The sequence below is a fragment of the Delphinapterus leucas genome, chromosome 19 (assembly GCF_059928025.1).
Source record: "Delphinapterus leucas isolate spDelLeu-1000000601 "Yukka" chromosome 19, BTC_Dleu_Yukka2, whole genome shotgun sequence".
Lineage (NCBI taxonomy): Eukaryota > Metazoa > Chordata > Mammalia > Artiodactyla > Monodontidae > Delphinapterus > Delphinapterus leucas.
The window spans coordinates 63,461,287-63,478,197 of NC_143147.1; the positions used below are offsets into that span (position 1 = coordinate 63,461,287).

At 42.2% G+C, this 16,911-nt stretch overlaps 1 protein-coding gene across 2 annotated transcripts in view; it reads left to right on the forward strand.

Moving 5' to 3' along the window:
• Nucleotides 1-16,911, forward strand: part of GRB2 (growth factor receptor bound protein 2) — a 70,006-nt gene that overhangs the window by 43,437 nt on the left and 9,658 nt on the right. For both annotated transcript variants that reach the window (XM_022589632.2, XM_022589633.2), the window contains exon 3: nucleotides 14,032-14,129. In XM_022589632.2, coding sequence (XP_022445340.1) covers nucleotides 14,032-14,129 — 98 coding nt within the window. The remainder of the gene's footprint in view (nucleotides 1-14,031; nucleotides 14,130-16,911) is intronic.

Consider the following 16,911-nt stretch of genomic DNA (forward strand, 5'->3'; position numbering starts at 1 on the left):
TGATGTCTGTTTTCCTGATGAAAATGTCCATATTTGGGGTCACGTTTGGAAGTAGAGAAAGTTTAATATGGGAGTAAGCATATGTCAGGGTATACTAGTTCAAATTGAGTATTTTCATAGATTCTAAACATTGCAAATTATAGTTATTTGAATTGGTTGTTTGAAAACGTAATGTCAGTTTTGTGTAGATTTTTAATTATATAGCAATTAAAACATCACCTCAGCACAACTGAGGGATTATCACTTTTATAAATTTATTTTTAAATTTTATTTATTTTTGGCTGCATTGGGTCTTCATTGCTGCACGCCAGCTTTCTCTAGCTGTAGCAAGCGGGGACTACTCTTCGTTGCGGTGCGCAGGCTTCTCATTACGGTGGCTTCTCTTGTTGTGGAGCACGGGCTCTAGGCACGCGTGCTCAGTAGTTGTGGCTCATGGGCTCTAGAGCACAGGCTCAGTAGTTGTGGCACACGGGCTTAGTCGCTCTGCGGTATGTGGGATCTTCCCGGACCAGGGCTCGAACCCGTGTCCCCCGCATTGGCAGGCAGATTCTTAACCCCTGCGCCACCAGGGAAGCCTCGGGATTATCTCTTTTAGACACTTTCTTTTTATTTATGGTGGAGAGTAAACTTTAAGTTTTAAATTATGTGACCTTGAGAAGCTAGTGATATGGCTTGAAATTTGATATCTGTTCCCTGTTCCTGCAAACAGAGGATGGAGGGGTAAATTTAGAGTCTTTAATGTGTATGGGTTTTTTAATGTTCATTTTAGGGTCTTTTCAAAACAGAATCCCCCCACCCTAGTCCAAATGTCCATCTGCTCTGGCCTGGCTTACTGCAGTAGCCCCGTAATTAAGTGGTCTTCCTGCTGCCACTTTCATCCCTCTCAGATCTTTGTATCACACAGAAACCAGAATCGTCATATTAAAGAGCAAATTCAGTCCATGGTTTCCCAGAATCCTTATTCTACCCTTCAGGGCCAGAGCCCTGCACAGTCTGGCCCAGTTCCCTTTCTCTCTAGCCTCCAAGGCTCTGCTTTTCACAAAACTCCCTTGGATTTGTCATCTCAGTTCTACACTGTGCTAAACTCCTTCTCACCCAAGAGCCTCTACTTATGCTCTTCTCTCTGCTTGGAATATTTCTCCTTGCTCTCATTTGTGTCCTCCATTCCCGCCCCCAAACCTGGCTAAGACCTACTCATACTCAGGGTTTCTGGTTGAAATGTTACTGCCCAGGTGAGCTTTCCTTGACACACCTCTGCATAGTTCGATTAGGTCTCCCCAAGGTGTGCCCTCATACAGAGCACTCTGAACTTTTCATCGTAACTTATTATACCTGAAGTTATAATTACAGTCCCTTCCCTACTGTCAGCTCCTTGTAAGTAAGGATCATTTCCTTATTGTGGTATCCCCAGGACCTAGCACAGACGTTGACCCAAAATGGACACTCATACTTGTCTACTCCCTGAGTCTTATATATAGTACATCTTTGATTATTTTATTAGGATAGAGTCCTAAGAATGGCTGGGTTTTACTGGGTTAATAGGTATGAAAATTCAAATCTTTGATACGTATGGCCAAATTGCTTTCAGTAAAACCATACACCTTTTTATACTCCCACCAGTACCATCCAGCCACCATCACTGAATATTAACTTGTTTTTATCTTTGCCACTGTGATCATCCAAAAAGAAGAGGAAGGGGGGAGGTCTGTGAGATCTCTGAGTGATAGAAACAGAAGACTGGAGTAGGCCACTTGATCTAGTTATTCCAGTCATGACCACGTGATATCCCATCCTTGAAGATTTCTGGGCTGTAAGACTTCAGCCTTCCTGGTGGCACTTGAGCACAGTGGAGGAGACAGCGAGGAGGGTGACTCGTCTTACGTGTTAGGCAGTAGTTTTCGTGCAGTGGAGTAGCATCGCCATGGTGATTACCTGTAGGAAGTGACTCCGCTTGACTGAGCCACATCCAGCCATCCACAGTGTCTGTAATTAGTTTGTCACTTAAACATGTGACAGCTCCATATCGCAGAAGGGCAGTGTGTAGCCTGGAGGAGGACAGCAAGTAAAGTGTGACTTAACAGCAACTCTCTTTTTTTGAACCCCATTTTAAAATATAAAAGGGAAGATGGCCTTGTTTACCACACACTCTTACACACTCTGCGTTGCTCTGCCTTTAGGTTCTTGCTCTACTCCTGCACTCTTGGAAGTTGCCCCTTTTCTCGTTTCTCCGGACATGAATTGAGTTTTCTGTATTAACTAAGCAGCTCACTTGAACACATGTAGCTGTGAATTCCATATTCAACTCAAAGTCAGCAGTTTCCCTTATCCCACTTCTTACTTGTTCCCTCATTATTTACATACATAACTCCCTTATCTGTAGGGCAGGGACTGTGTCTTTCTGCCCCCACCCCCCCTTTAAATCCCGTTGCAGCTTCCTAGCAGAAAGCTTTCAGTGAAGTAGACACTCGAACATTAACTGAAGTGCAATTCGAAGAGGACAGCGACGGTAACTCATCAGGACAGCCTAGTAATGACCAGATTACAGATCCTAGATTTTCGTACTTCCACCACCTTTCTCAATTCCCTGTAACTGTTTTAATAGTAAACAGAATTATTTGGCTGCGTAAGATGGTGGACCTCAAGGCTGTTTTACAGTTTTCTTCTCCCAAGCTGTTGGTAGAATTTGGATACTTCCTGTGATCTGTTTGCCTCATAACAAATGTCACTTTGTATAATGAAATATCTCCGCAATGAGTTCCAAAGGATGGATAGAACTGATTTGAGAGGAATTTCAGTCAGGGTCCTGGTAGGAAACACATGACACATTTAAACTGGCTAATTTGAGGAGATTTTATTAATGAGACTATTTACAAGGTGTGGGCAGGGTTTCTCTAGAAACCACAGGGGACGGTACAGTGCCCAGAGCTAGTAACCGGGTTCCCATTTTGAGGCCTGCAGAAGACAGTGGGGCAAAGGAAGGGAGGGGTGTTACCAGAACCTGGAGGAGGAAAGGACTGAGTCAAGAAGGCTGAGACTTTCAGTTCCGGGTCTAAGACTGTCCACAGAAGCCCCAGACAGGAAGCTGCCTTCTGCGGCCTCTCCACTGGGGAGCTGGGAAGCCTGTAGAAGAGCCTGCTGTTGTGGTCCATACAGGTGGAGGGCACAGAAGGGCAGAGGAGAATGTCAGCTGGATCTGGAGAGGCACGGGGGTACCATCTAGCTTTTACAATTATGCTTTTTACTCACGGTGGCTTTAAAAGAGGGAAATTTGCCAGCAGCTCTATATAGCTGTTTTTCTAAAGTGCTTTTCACAAAAAAAATTGGTGGCCAAGAGGGAGGCCACCGAGTCACATATGCCCACCAGGCTCTTTTGATTCCACCTCAGAAAAGTATCTTGAATCTGTCTCCTTCCCTCCACCACACTTTCCCACTGCAGTCCAAGCGCTGGCGGCTGTAGTTGTTCCCGCCTGGTCTTCCCTGCACTTCATTCTCACAGTGCAAACGTTGGAATGTTTGAAAAATGCAAACCTGAATGTCACTCTTCTGTGACTTATAGTTATCATCCTTAGCATACCCGTTTGAACTTCCTAATTTGCACACTAGAGCCTTCTGCCTAGACCATTTATAGGAGATACTCTGGGTGTCCCCTCAGGTGTTACTCTCTGACCACATTCCCCGTCTCTCCCAGACTAGGGTAGGTCCCTCTCTTTTCCGCTCCCTAACCCTGTGCTTAACCTAACATGAATCCACATTTTCAGTTTAGTGTTGTACTTATTAACCTGTTTAATTGCCTGCATTCACCTCCACCCTGGGAATGGGGTGGGGAATTACCACTGCACCCAAGTCCCTCTGTCTATCATGTGGTTACAGACTCTCCTGCCATGGAGCTAGATTAGCTGCTTCAGAAAATTTTGGAACTAGGTTTTTTTTTTAGTTCAGAATGGTAGCATTCTAGGTGTAAAGACCCCCTAGCCTCGAGTGTTTCAGAGCCATAGATCTTTTTTTTTTTTAATACAGCAGTTTCTTATCAGTCATCTGTTTTATACATATTAGTATATACATGTCAATGCCAATCTCCCAAGTCATCCCCCCCACCCCCCACACTTCCCCCCTTGGTGTCCATACGTTTGTTCTCTACGTCTGTGTCTCTATTTCTGCCTTGCAAACTAGTTCATCTGTACCATTTTTCTAGATTCCACATATATGCATTAATATACAATATTTGTTTTTGTCTTTCTGACTTACTTCACTCTGTATGACAGTCTCTAGGTCCATCCACGTCTCTACAAATGACCCAGTTTCGTTCCTTTTTAAGAGCCATAGATCTTTATGCAGTTGCCAGTGATTAGCTGAGTGACTGATGCCTTTTTTTCTGTTACATTCTGTGAGGTGACTTTGGGGCACGGAATGACTAAATCAGTAGACCCTATTTAGTTCACATCTTGAATCAATAAGGCCTAAGTTAAACGTAATGACCTCTGTTGTCATTAATTTTGGGGCGGAGGAGGGCTTTTTGGGAGCTCCTGTTTTTGGTTTATTTGCTGAAGCAACAGGAAGTGAGTTAGATCTTAGAAGGGGGAGCTGATGAATGTAAGCAGGTTTGCCTGTCATCAGAGAACAGGCAACTGCTGCTCCCCTGGCTTAGGAGGCTTTGTTTGCTTTTTATTTAGTTTGGTGTTTTTGAGGAGAGGGTTGTAGAATTTAACCTAAAATTGAAAGCCTTCTGTTAATGAACAAGGAGAGTAGCTAAATATATATATATTGCTAAAGTAAAGAATTAGCCGTAGTTTCTGATTATTTTGGTTATTTCCAGTTAGGAGTTCTTATACCATTAGTAAAGGTTTTACTTTTCAACTTAAGGAAACTTAACCAATCTTTTAGTTAATGGCTGCCAAGTGTGGCCAAGGAAACCATCCGTCCCTACATTTGCTTGATAGCAAGTTGGGAAGTCGGCCATGTTCCTTCTACTCAAAGTTCTATACAAGCTGAGCAGAACTAAAGGTGCAATCAAAGAATATAACCGGGGGCAGGGGGGATAGGAAGAATATAACCTAGCTCACACTTCCCACAGGAAGTTTTCCTTTATCCCCTAAGCTGGACTTAGGTCTTTCCCTTCAGTGTTTGGAACGCAGATATTTTCTGTTGAAAGGACATTTGCCACAGTACCTGTAATTCCCCGACTCCTGGAGTCCATCACACTGTGTTGCAACTAGCAGTTTACTAGATAGACTCAAGCTCCCTGGGGAGGGAAGGGTGGCCATTGTATCCTAAGCTCACCTAGCTCAGGGCTTTGCACTCTTGTTGCAGAGTGCTTGCCTGGTACAGGCTGTCACATGATTGCTGAGTTTTTCAAATGTACAGAATTTTCTCTCTTGAAACTCCCTCATATTTATCTTTGTCTCTGCCCATCCCCTGCGCCCAACTGCCCCAAATCCCTGCAGTTGAAATTCTGACACTCTTGAGAGCATTTCACTCTTCTGTTGAGCAGTCAACTACACGAAAGTAGTGTGTCTTCCACAAGACGCAAAGCACAGAAGACAGTTATTTTGAATGGAAACTCTTGGTACCCCTTTGGTATAAAGAGTTTATTTTGGGGTACTGCCTGTGCATTTAGGTTTCACTGCCTCCACATTCATCTGGGTGGAGTAATAGCTACATAAGTGTGAACAACCTTCCTGTTTTGTTAAAATGTCATGAGCAGCTTTTCTTAATGACAGCTGAACCTGGAAAGGTTGATAAGTGTCTGATTCGTTGTTTTGTTGTTGTTGTTTTTAAGATTTTTTTTTGACGTGGACCATTTTTAAAGTCTATTGAATTTGTTACAATATTGCTTCTGTTTTGTTTTGATTTTTTGGCTGCGAGGCATGTGGGATCTTTGCTCCCCGACCAGGGAACGAGCCCGCACCCCCTGCATTGGAAGGCGAAGTCTTAACCACTGGACTGCCAGGGAAGTCCCTCTAATTCGTTTTTTGAACACTAAAATATTTCTCAGAGAAAGAAAAATATCCTGATTTGGTTATTCTTCTTACAATTATTCTTATAATAATAATTTGGTTAGTCGTCTTAATTGTTCATCTTGCTACATATGTGAACATTATAAAGGAAGTCTTCCATTTTAAAAAATGTGTGAATGGCCCTGAACTCTTAATATAATCAGTGTGTGTGTGTGTGTGTGTGTGTGTGTGTGTGTGTGTGTGAGTGTGAGAGAGAGAGAGAGAGATCATTTTTCTTTCTACATCAACTTGGCTGCCATTCAAAAGAATAAAAAAGGTGAAGGTCTTCATGGTGTCCTTTGTTGTAGCTATACAGTTAGGAGTTGTAGCTATAAAATTAACACTCTGCAAAAGTAAGTCACTAGTCAGACATGCAGGCTGAACCAGGCATCTTAACATTCCAGGAAGTGCCCCCATGCTGAGAGCTGTGAGTCGGGACACGTGTATAGACACAGAGCTACAGCTCTTCCCTCCCTAGTCCACCCAAGGCATATTTTCTCAGTTTCATACTGAAATTTCCCTTCCCTGCCTACCCACCCCACCCTTACACTTTTTTATCTTGGAGAAAGTAGAAGCAGGTAGTGTTGTGGAAAAGATGTGGGGTACCCCGTTTTGAGGTGCTCGCCATAGAAGTTTTTTTGGCAGTGATGCTTAAGGTACAGGAAGACTGATTGCCTCATTCTATTACTTCCTTTATTTTGCATCTCCTTGGGGGGAACAAATTCATGACAGTCAGTCTTCTTTCCAGGGTCTATTTAAGATGTTATTATTTTCACCAAGGAATTTCATGGTAATGTATAATGTGTGGTGCTCTTTCTGTTGTCCCTAGACCCAACTAGCTCTGTGATCCTGTATGCATTACTTAGAACAAAGCCCCCACATACCAGTCAGTTCCTCAAAATATGCTAGATGCTATTCTGAGAACCATGGAGAATACCGATGAGAAGTGGCATGGAGCCAGCTTTAGGGTGCTTGCAGTCAAGTTTAGGAGAGGACCAGAGCATTCCAGTACACAGTACAAAGCAGTGGTAGACGAGATGTGAATAGATGAGGAAGAGAGGAAGCATGAGAGATGCAGTACAATGTGTTTAGAGGTCGCTGAGTTGACTAGCCTGACTGAACTGAAAGGTTCATTTAGAGAAGTAGTGGGTGGGAAGAACTGAACATAGGTGATGGCCAAATTATGAAAAGTGGAGTGCCAAACTAAGAATAATTTGGATCCATAGAAGGCTACTTAAGACTTTTTAACAGAAAAACAGTGGTGTTTGAACTGATTCAGAGCACTAAATAGATTGAGGTCAAACCAGGACAACCTTAAACTATGAAACCTGGACCTTTTGGGAGGTGGCGGGGCAGGGTGGGGGGTAGGCTTGGCCTCTTGATCCAGCAGTGTTTCCCTTTCAAACTGATGTCCATTGATAGCAGCTGTTTAGAGAGGGTAGAGAGAGCCTCTCAGGCAACGGGAAAAAAGGCACTGTTCCTGGGGTGTAACTGGTTTGTATTCAAATGGCAGTATATAAGTGATGAGTGATTTTTACCAATAGAAAATTTGGGAGTTTGGAGGTTTTCTTTCCTCTCCCTCCTTCCCTCTTTTTCTTTCTTTTCCTTTTAAAATTGTTAAGAGGGCAAAACCTAGCATGTGTCACTAGTGGTCAGAAGGTAAACTTGACCAACAAATGCCCTTTGGATTTCTTTAGTTTGGTAAATAGAATCCTTTCTTAAAAGGAAAATGATGTAAAAAATTGATTTAGGGCTCCTTGATCCCCAAAGAAATGAATCTTCTGGAAATACCCATTTCAAAGGGAACTAAAAAACACATTTCGTGGCACAGATATTATACTTTTGTTGAAAGAGTTCATCACCATAAGGTAAAAATACCCCCTTGATTTGATATCATTACATAAATTTGGAGTAACTCATCTACAGTGTGGGTGTTTTTCATGCTTTGGCACACAGTAGAGCAAGCAGCGTAGCCAAGATGTTTTTCATGTTGAGCAAAAACTTTAACAGATGGAGGTGGTGATTGTAGAGCACTTATTTAAAGTGTTAGGAATGAATCAGTGTAGTTTGAGGCTGAGGCAGTGATCCATACTAAGGGAGTCTGAGAAGTTGAAGAGCATCCTAATAAAATATGTAACAGGCAACTGAAGAGAATGGATTTTAAATGGCTCTCCCAGTACTGTAACCCTAGCCAGGGCCCTATAGAATTTTTCTTAGGGGTTAAAGTCTTTAAAAAGCCACTCTGTGTGCGTGCGTGCGTGCGTGTGTGTGTGTGTGTGTTTTCCTTCCCTATTCTAAGAACTTGAAATCATGTGGTAGGGTCACCATAATTCTTTAAATTTGTCTTCAAGTCCTGGCAGTATTTCAGTGTTGCTTGTGTGGGATTGATTGATCTTTAAAGAGCTGGGGAAACTCACTGGCTTATGTAGAATTTCTGTAAAGCAGGGACCAGCTGTAAGTGGTATTTTTGTTTTTTAAGTGGTGGAAGAGCTTAAATATGTAATTGTTCCTATCTTTTATGCACAAATGCTCTTTCTTATAAATTGTTTCACAAATGCTATAAAACTTTGAATAATTTTTTCCTGAGGAAATGTTGAACCCTGTGCAAGCTGTTAGAATTAGAATGTATGTTGAAAGCTTTGATGGGACTACTGTTCTGGAACTGCACAGCTTTTTTTTTTTTTTAAATCATGATTCCTTCTTCTTTTTGTTTTGTTTATTTACAGATGACTGCATATGTTCAGGCAAGAAAATACCCCCATATTTCAAAATACAGCAGTCTATAAACAAAATTCTTATCTACCATTTTCCTAAACGACACATTCTTTTTTCTGTAATTTGTATAGAAAATTAAGTGCAGTTCTTGTCTCCCAGGATTTAAGGGAGACAAGAACTTCCTTATGGGAGTTCGGGGAAGGGACAGGGAAAGGGCATTACCTACTGTAATCCTCGAACTCAGCATTTAAAATTTTTTTTGAAGTAAACACAGTTTTGTACTCTGTGTTTCCAGAGTATAACAAGAATCCCAATTCTCTGTTAATACGTGTGCTCTTGGTACCCATGGGCAGCATTACATCAAAGATACCTAATTTGGTAAAGCTCAGCCCCAAGGATAGCCATGTTTTGTTAGATCTAATACTGCTAAATGTGTAAGGCAGAGTAACTACTGTGAAGTAAATGTGTCCACTGCAACAGCTGGACGGTAGCTCTGTAGTGAGCCATGCTGCTCATTTTCTCATTTAACCCCCTCAGTAACGCTGGGAGGTAGGTATTATCACCACTTTATAGATGGGAAACCAAAACTTAGAAAATGGCCGTTTGCCCAAGGTCACATAGTTCATTGCTGGTGAAATTGGAATTTGAACCCATGTGTTTATTCGCCTCTTGAATCCTGCCAGATCAGGTGCATCCGAAGGGGTCTGAGCCCTAAATCTTTGAGCTCTGGCTTTTTTTTCTTTCTTCTTTTTTAAACTATCTGGAAACCTTTAAATTGGTATTAGTAAAGATGGAAATTTGCATTGCCTTTAGAATGGTCTCAGATTGGGGGTGGGGTGGTGGCAGCAGTGAATAAAGTTACCAGATTATATAATGTAGAAAAGTAGAACATGTGGAATGCTCTGAGTTGTCCGTAGTGAAGAAAGTTTTATTTCTGGGAATTTTTTTCATAGGTTAGTGATGGCAAACTATCATGGTGGGGGTTTCTGAAGCCTCGTTTTGTTATTTTCTGCTCCGCTGTGTATTTTCGGTGTGAAAAGTTTGTACCGGAGGCGTATGAGGCCCTGGTGTGTGTTTCTTACATCTAAATTGGACCATAGTATTACTGTGTTCTCTTGACTGAAATACTTCTTTCAGTTGAAGTATGATATATGTGTAGAAAAGTTACATATCGTAAGTGCACAGTTCAGTGAATTTTCACAGACTGAATACACCCAGCTTGCAGGTCAAGAAGTTTAACATTAGCAACAGCTCAAAAGCACCTGTCGTGTCCCTTCCATCAACTGGAATAGTTTTAATTCTCCCGTGTGAACCTCACATCATTCCTTATCTTTTAGGTTTCTTCCTGATTGTGGCTCTAACATTATTTTGTCTTTCTGCAACCAGAAAAAGAACAAATAAAAACTTCACTGAAACTTGTCTCTTCCTCCTTTCATAATCTTATCTCTTGATCAGCCTGCTTCCGTTAAACCAAAGTGTTTTGATGGCTACGAAGTCATAACTCGAGGGAATATGGGGGTTGGCATAGAACATGCGGCTGTGGGGTAAGAGCTAAAAACATTCCTTGGAATTTTCAAAACTGAATGAAAATTTGGTGGTCGAACTCAACCATCTATTTGTTAAGAGGTAATGAATGAGCAAATGGTAAGTTGCCTGTGTTTTGGGGAAGTGGTGATAGGAGCAGTTCCTCCTTCTCAGAACTCTGATGGGGCCTTAACAGCTTACTTGTGAAGGATGTGAACTTTCATCTAAAGCCATAGCAAATTCAGTACAGTCTCTGTAGGTGCAAACTCATCCTCCACATGTGGTTCTGGTGCCCTTCCCTGCTCTACTTGAGATTCACTTATGTCAGTTTGTGCCCTTGGCTGTTTTTTTGTTTTTTGTTTTTTGTGGTACGCGGGCCTCTCACTGTTGTGGCCTCCCTCATTGGGGAGCACAGGCTCCGGACGCGCAGGCTCAGTGGCCATGGCTTACGGGCCCAGCCGCTCCGCGGCATGTGGGATCCTCCCGGACCGGGGCACGAACCCATGTCCCCTACATCGGCAGGCGGACTCTCAACCACTGAGCCACCAGGGAAGCCCCCCTTTGTTGTTTTAAGCATTTGAATAAAACTTAATTTTTAACTCTGAAATTATGCCATCCTGGGCTTTCAGGGCTTGCGTGTGAAAGCTGATGTACCAGCTGGGTAGAAAAACATGATACCAGGTGGCCCAGGCTTAGCAAGCACTCTTTGTCCTGTGCTTTGTCTCCCACAGAACCAATCTTTTCTTAAATTATCGAGTAAAGAGATTTAGAGGCATGCACAGCCACACCTTGGCTTTCTGGCAAAGTGATATTCTAGATACTAGAATATTCTAGAGAACCAAAATTTTAGCCTCCCATGTATTCTGACATTACATTAAAAATAATCAAAGTGGGCTTCCCTGGTGGTGCAGTGGTTGAGAGTCCGCCTGCCGATGCAGGGGACACGGGTTCGTGCCCCGGTCCGGGAAGATCCCACATGCCGCGGAGCGGCTGGGCCCGTGAGCCATGGCCGCTGAGCCTGCGCGTCCGGAGCCTGTGCTCCGCAACAGAAGAGGCCACAACAGTGAGAGGCCCGCGTACCACAAAAAAAAAAAAAAAAAAAAAAACCTAAGCATTGGTGAGTTCCCTGGTGGCCTAGTGGTTAGGATTCTGGGCTTTCACTGCCGTGGCTGGGGTTCAGTCCCTGGTTGGGGAACTGAGATCCCACAAGCCACCCGGCCAGTATTCTTCTTCCTCCTCCTCCTCCTCCTCATCATCATCTAAACGTTCCATTTTTCCCTACCTTCTTGGGGAGAAAAGCATACAAACACCAAGTATTAATTTTGTTCTGCAGAAAACCATAGTTCTAAAATGGTGCCAAATCTGGGAGTTGCCCTGGAGTTTCTTTTATTGTTGTGGGGCATTTTTTTAGGGGGAGGTTTGCCTCTGTCCTAACAAAGGTGACAAGAAGAACGTGCAGTGCTTCCCTGGTGGTGCAGTGGTTAAGAACCCGCCTGCCAATGCTGGGGACACGGGTTTGAGCCCTGGTCCGGGAAGATCCCACATGCCACGAAGCAACGAAGTCTGTGTGCCACAACTACTGAAGCCTGTGCGCCTAGAGCCCGTGCTCCGCAACGAGAAGCCACCGCAATGAGAAGCCTGCACGCTGCAACAAAGGGTTAGCCCCCGCTTACCACAGCTAGAGAAAGCCTGCGTGCAGCAACGAAGACCCAATGCAGCCAAAAATAAATAAATTTAAAAAAAAAAAGAAGAACATGTGGTTGGTTCTGAGAACTCCTGGTGGGTGTGTAGAACCTTTTCTGCAAGGTTATTGGTCACAAATTAAAACTGGCCTTTTCCAAGTGATTACCTTATTCTGTTTTCATGCCCAAATGGGCCATAATGCTTTATAAGATAATTACTAGACCACATTTTTCTTCCGGCCCTTCTTTTTGGTAGACAACAAAATCCTGGCCTAAAGCTCCTTTGGCTCTTGTGCTGTTGAATCTTCTGTGATGCTGGTGGGTTAACCTTGGTGCTTAGGGACGGACGTTGATGTCATTGTGGCAGGGAGTGCCTTAAGAGCCCTGTCCCTCTCAGACCTTCGTCCTTGGTGTGCGGGTGTGCTTTATAATTGTCTAGCAACAGAATAACTTTTCTGGCCACAGTACAGTTTTTGAAATGCATATTTTAAATTTATAAGTGTATTTTACATATATTAGTTTATGTCATCACAGTATTTAATAAATAAAAAGTTTTAAGGGAAAATTGATGAAAAGAAAAAAGTTTTCATCACTGAGGCTGGTGGGATTTAGCAATAGCTTGTTACCTTATCTTGTGCACATGTAAACTCAGTGACTGACATTGAGGGTCCGAGGTTAGCCAGCATCACAAATAGGCACCAGCTTTGTAAAACTCTTCAGGGCATAGCCTTTTTTCAGAAGTGAATTCACTGGTCAGCATCATTAGTGCAACTTAGCTATTTGTTGGTATCTATCAGTCTTATCTACCCTTTCCAAAGTTGTATCTCACTGGGAAATGTCAATACATATACATCAAGCAGCCCAGGTTCTAATTTGGCAGTGAGTACAGCATTGTTCAGCATCATGAGTAAATAATTTGGTAAAGAATTTTACCAACTTCCTTTTAGAATTTTGCTCTGTAGTATAGATTTACTACCACTGTATCAGCATTTTCCTGTGTTTGCCATTTTTGAGTTAGGCTCACATTTCTATTTTCTCTTTTAAGTTACTTTTTAAAATGTCCTATACCCTTTGCCTTTTGTTAGAAATCTGGAATTCAAAGGGTGGCTTTTATACTATGCCTAGATCTATTCTGCCCACCCCCCCTTTTTTTTTGGCTGCACCATGTGGCATGCTGGACCTTAGCTCCCTGACCAGGGATCGAACCCATGCCCCCTGCAGTGGAAGCGTGGAGTCCTAACCACTGGACCGCCAGGGCGTCCCTATTCTGCTCCCTTTAATACCCTGCAGATGATAGTATCTTGGCCTAGGCTACCCATGTAAGTCAGTATTGGAGAGCACACTCGTTTGAGTTTTGAAAATCTGCATGGGATTCATTAGCCCGTAACCTTGGGTAGGCTGTTTTCACTTTGCAGAATGCAGGGGCTCAGTTGTGTGGTCTCTGGGCCTCCCCCGGAATGGGGCCCATTGGTGTGCTTCCAGCATTCTCTAACTCGGACACATCGTGGCCCTTGAGGGTAAGAGAAGTAAGTAGGACTTACCGTGCTTTTTCATTAAAATACGGTTTTCCCACACAAGGGCACATGGCTGTGCATGCAGGTAGCAGCGGGACGGTGGCTGACCCATACTTGGGATAACCTAGAGACAGTATGAGGAAATCCCAAGATTGGATCTCTGTGATTCTGGAAATCGGCTTGAAGATCCCTGGAGAGGTCTTCAGGCTCTTTCTGTTGCTGCCCAGTTGTTGTGCGGTTATACCTACTCTCTTCCTTTATTCTCCAGTGTCAGTGTTTGCTGTTTTCCAGAAATCTCCTCACAGAAACTCATCTTTTATTTTTCCCTCCCTCTGCTTTTCTACTGAGGTTTTAATGCTAGATGTTTGGGAACCTGAATTCTCATTTCCAGACACAATTCCTTTTTCTTTTTAAGTATCAGAGTTGACATAATGCTGGTTGTTTTAAAAATTACAAGAAGTTTTGCATCCATGTAACTGATAATACTCCAAATAACACCTTTTACAAACAAACCTAAAAGGCAACATAGTCGTCTTCATGGCTACCCACTTAAGAGTGAAAAGGAAATGATTGCTTTTTTTTCCTTGTCTTAATTCTTTTCAGGTTTTGAATGAAGAATGTGATCAGAACTGGTACAAGGCAGAGCTCAATGGGAAAGACGGCTTCATCCCCAAGAATTACATAGAAATGAAACCACATCCGTAAGTTGGGCTCTGCTGACCCTCCAGGGTCAGACCCATCTGCTTGTTCAAATGATGTTTTTAAAATTGAGATCATTGGGATGGATGTCATACTTTTTATTCTGTCTTCTCAGGGAATTAACAAAGCATGTTGATTTTTCCATGTTAGTAAGAGTATATAACGAGAGCATAATAGTCAATAATAGTGTATGTTTTAGATAACTGTCAGTGATCTTCAAATGATAAAACAACAGTTACGCAGGTCCATAATTCTTTCTCTGTGAAACCCTTTGTGCCAGATGTGTTTCATAATTCTGCATTTTTTGAGTTTTAGAAAGGGTATTTATCACGTGGTTTTGTATTGACATGTTTGATATTCCTGTGGGACCATATCTTAATAATCTTGGTATCACCAGAGCACAATACTTGGCATATAATTGGTTCTCAGTAAATGTACACTATAATCACTGCCCTACCCCTCCATTTTAGTGTTCCCACTTCAGAGAAGACAAAGTGCTCTCCTGCTCCAGGCTGCTGAGAGCGGTGAGAAAAAAAATTTTTTTTAAATTCCAGAACGGTTTATTGTTGATATATGATATGGTGGGATCCTGGGAGCCCTTACAGACCACTTTCCTCCCACCCTTACCCACCACCTCTTTTATTGTCTCTGCTCCTCCCTCAAAAGCAGTCATTTTCTTGTGAGTATGTCAGGGAGAACTGAAGCATTTAATGCTCAGACTAGAATGCCACTGAAACACGAAGAAACGGTAGATCCTCTGTATCTACTTGTTTTAACACAAAATGGTAAATAAGACTTTTAGATGACTGCCCCACCTTGAGTAGCAGCCCATTTGTCCCTCTCCCCCATTGTCACTGTTCTGATGTGTCCCTGTCATTTCTCTTCCCCCAAGTACTGGAGCAAAGATCTTAACCACATCTTGTCTTACACAGCTTTTACGTCATCTTACAAAGAACTGAATGCCGTAGAGCTCAAAAGGGCCTTGACAACGGTCTATTTCATTCCTCTTTATGCTGCAAATTAGGAAAGCTTCCAGTATTTTTATTTCAAAACCACTAATTTATGAATTAATAAACTAATATAGTTCTCATTTTTAAAAATATTTTAGTTTTATTGGCGTGTAGTTGATTTACAATATTGTGTTAGATTCTTTTCTCATATAGGTTATCACAGAATATTGAGTAGAGTTCCCTTGCTGGTTATCTTATATATGGCAGTGTGTGTATGTTTATCCCAAGCTCCTGATTTATGAATAGAGTTCTCATTATAAAAGACTCACAGTGTAGAAAACTATAGAGCAGTGTGAGTTTCTCCCCATACATGTACCCCTTTTAGAGGTAACCACCACTAGCAACCAAACATGAGCCAAATGCTACCTTTTGAACTGAATCTGTTCTAAAATGATTTGCCTCCATGAAACAAAACAGATGATTCAGGAGCTTCACCCTAGAACTGTCTGTTGGATTCATGTTTTGGTTGCTGAACTCTTGCACAGTTCTCACTATGTGCAGAGACCGTGCTAGGTGCTGGGAAGTTAGGTTCTGTAGTTAAGTTATGGTATAATAAAACGTCCATGTAGTTAACGGGAAGTTCTTTGAGAGAGCACATCCAGGAAGCCTGGAGAGAGATTGGGTTACCCTGCAGTTTGGTAATAGGAAGATACCTATGCAGAAGTTTCTATAATGAAGAATCTGTGAGGTCCTCAAGGAAACTTCTTATATTTCAAGAAGAACCAGGCACCTTATAATGGCTCACTAAATGTTTCATTGAATGATTTAAAAGGAGAAAACCAGTCTAACTGTGAAGTATATTTTTCTAGTTTTTGTTTGAAACTTGTACTATCGTGTATCTTTGTAACTACGTGAGTTTGATCTCTCCCTTTCTCCCCTAAAAAAGATATTAGATTCCTTGAAGAATTTATGTCTTCTGCTTTCATACTCCCTTGTAACTTGTGCCTTGCCTCTGCACATAGTAGCTCAGTAAGTAGTTTTGAATTGATACTCAGATGCAAATTCTTGTACAAAGGCTGGGACCAATTTGTTCATGATAATAAAAGCCAGAAGTATTAAGTCTTCAGAGGCGTACGTGGAAAAGATTTGTGGCCCCTGGTCAGTGGATTGATAATGTCCCTTATTTGAGGTCCCTGTGATGTTAGATTGGCTGTTATTAACACGCAGCCATGCCCAGGTTACTAAAATGTAGGCACAATCAGTGATATCCAAGAAACTACAAAAGATGAGCATGAGATTATTATAGATTCCCGGGAATTGTACTAAGCACAGTTTTGCATTCTTGTGGCCACTTAGTGTCCATATTTGCTTTGGGGGCTGTGTGGGCTTTTCGTGGACAGCATCACGGAATACACCCCGTGGGGAGAAGCAGTTGGATAGTGGTTACTGGGAGTCACATAGTGCATCCTACCTTGGTCCACACAAGCCAAAAATTGGTGCACATCTATTCCTACAATCCGCCCTCAAAATAGATCAAAGATTGGCTAAACCTTTTCTGTAAAGGGCCAGATAATAAATATTTTAAGCCTTGTGGGCCATGTGCAGTCTCTGTCATGTCACATATACTTCTTCGGTTGAATTTTTTAAAACAATCCTTTAAAATTTTTTTAAATAGTCTTAGATTGTGGGTCACAGCAAAACTGGAAAGATTTAGGCTGAGGGCCATAGTTCGCTGACTTCAGCATTAGATCCAGTGATAACAAAATCAACTTAAGTTCCTTTTCATTTTTCCTTTTTTTTTTTGGCGGGGGGGTGGCTACATTGTGTCTTCGTT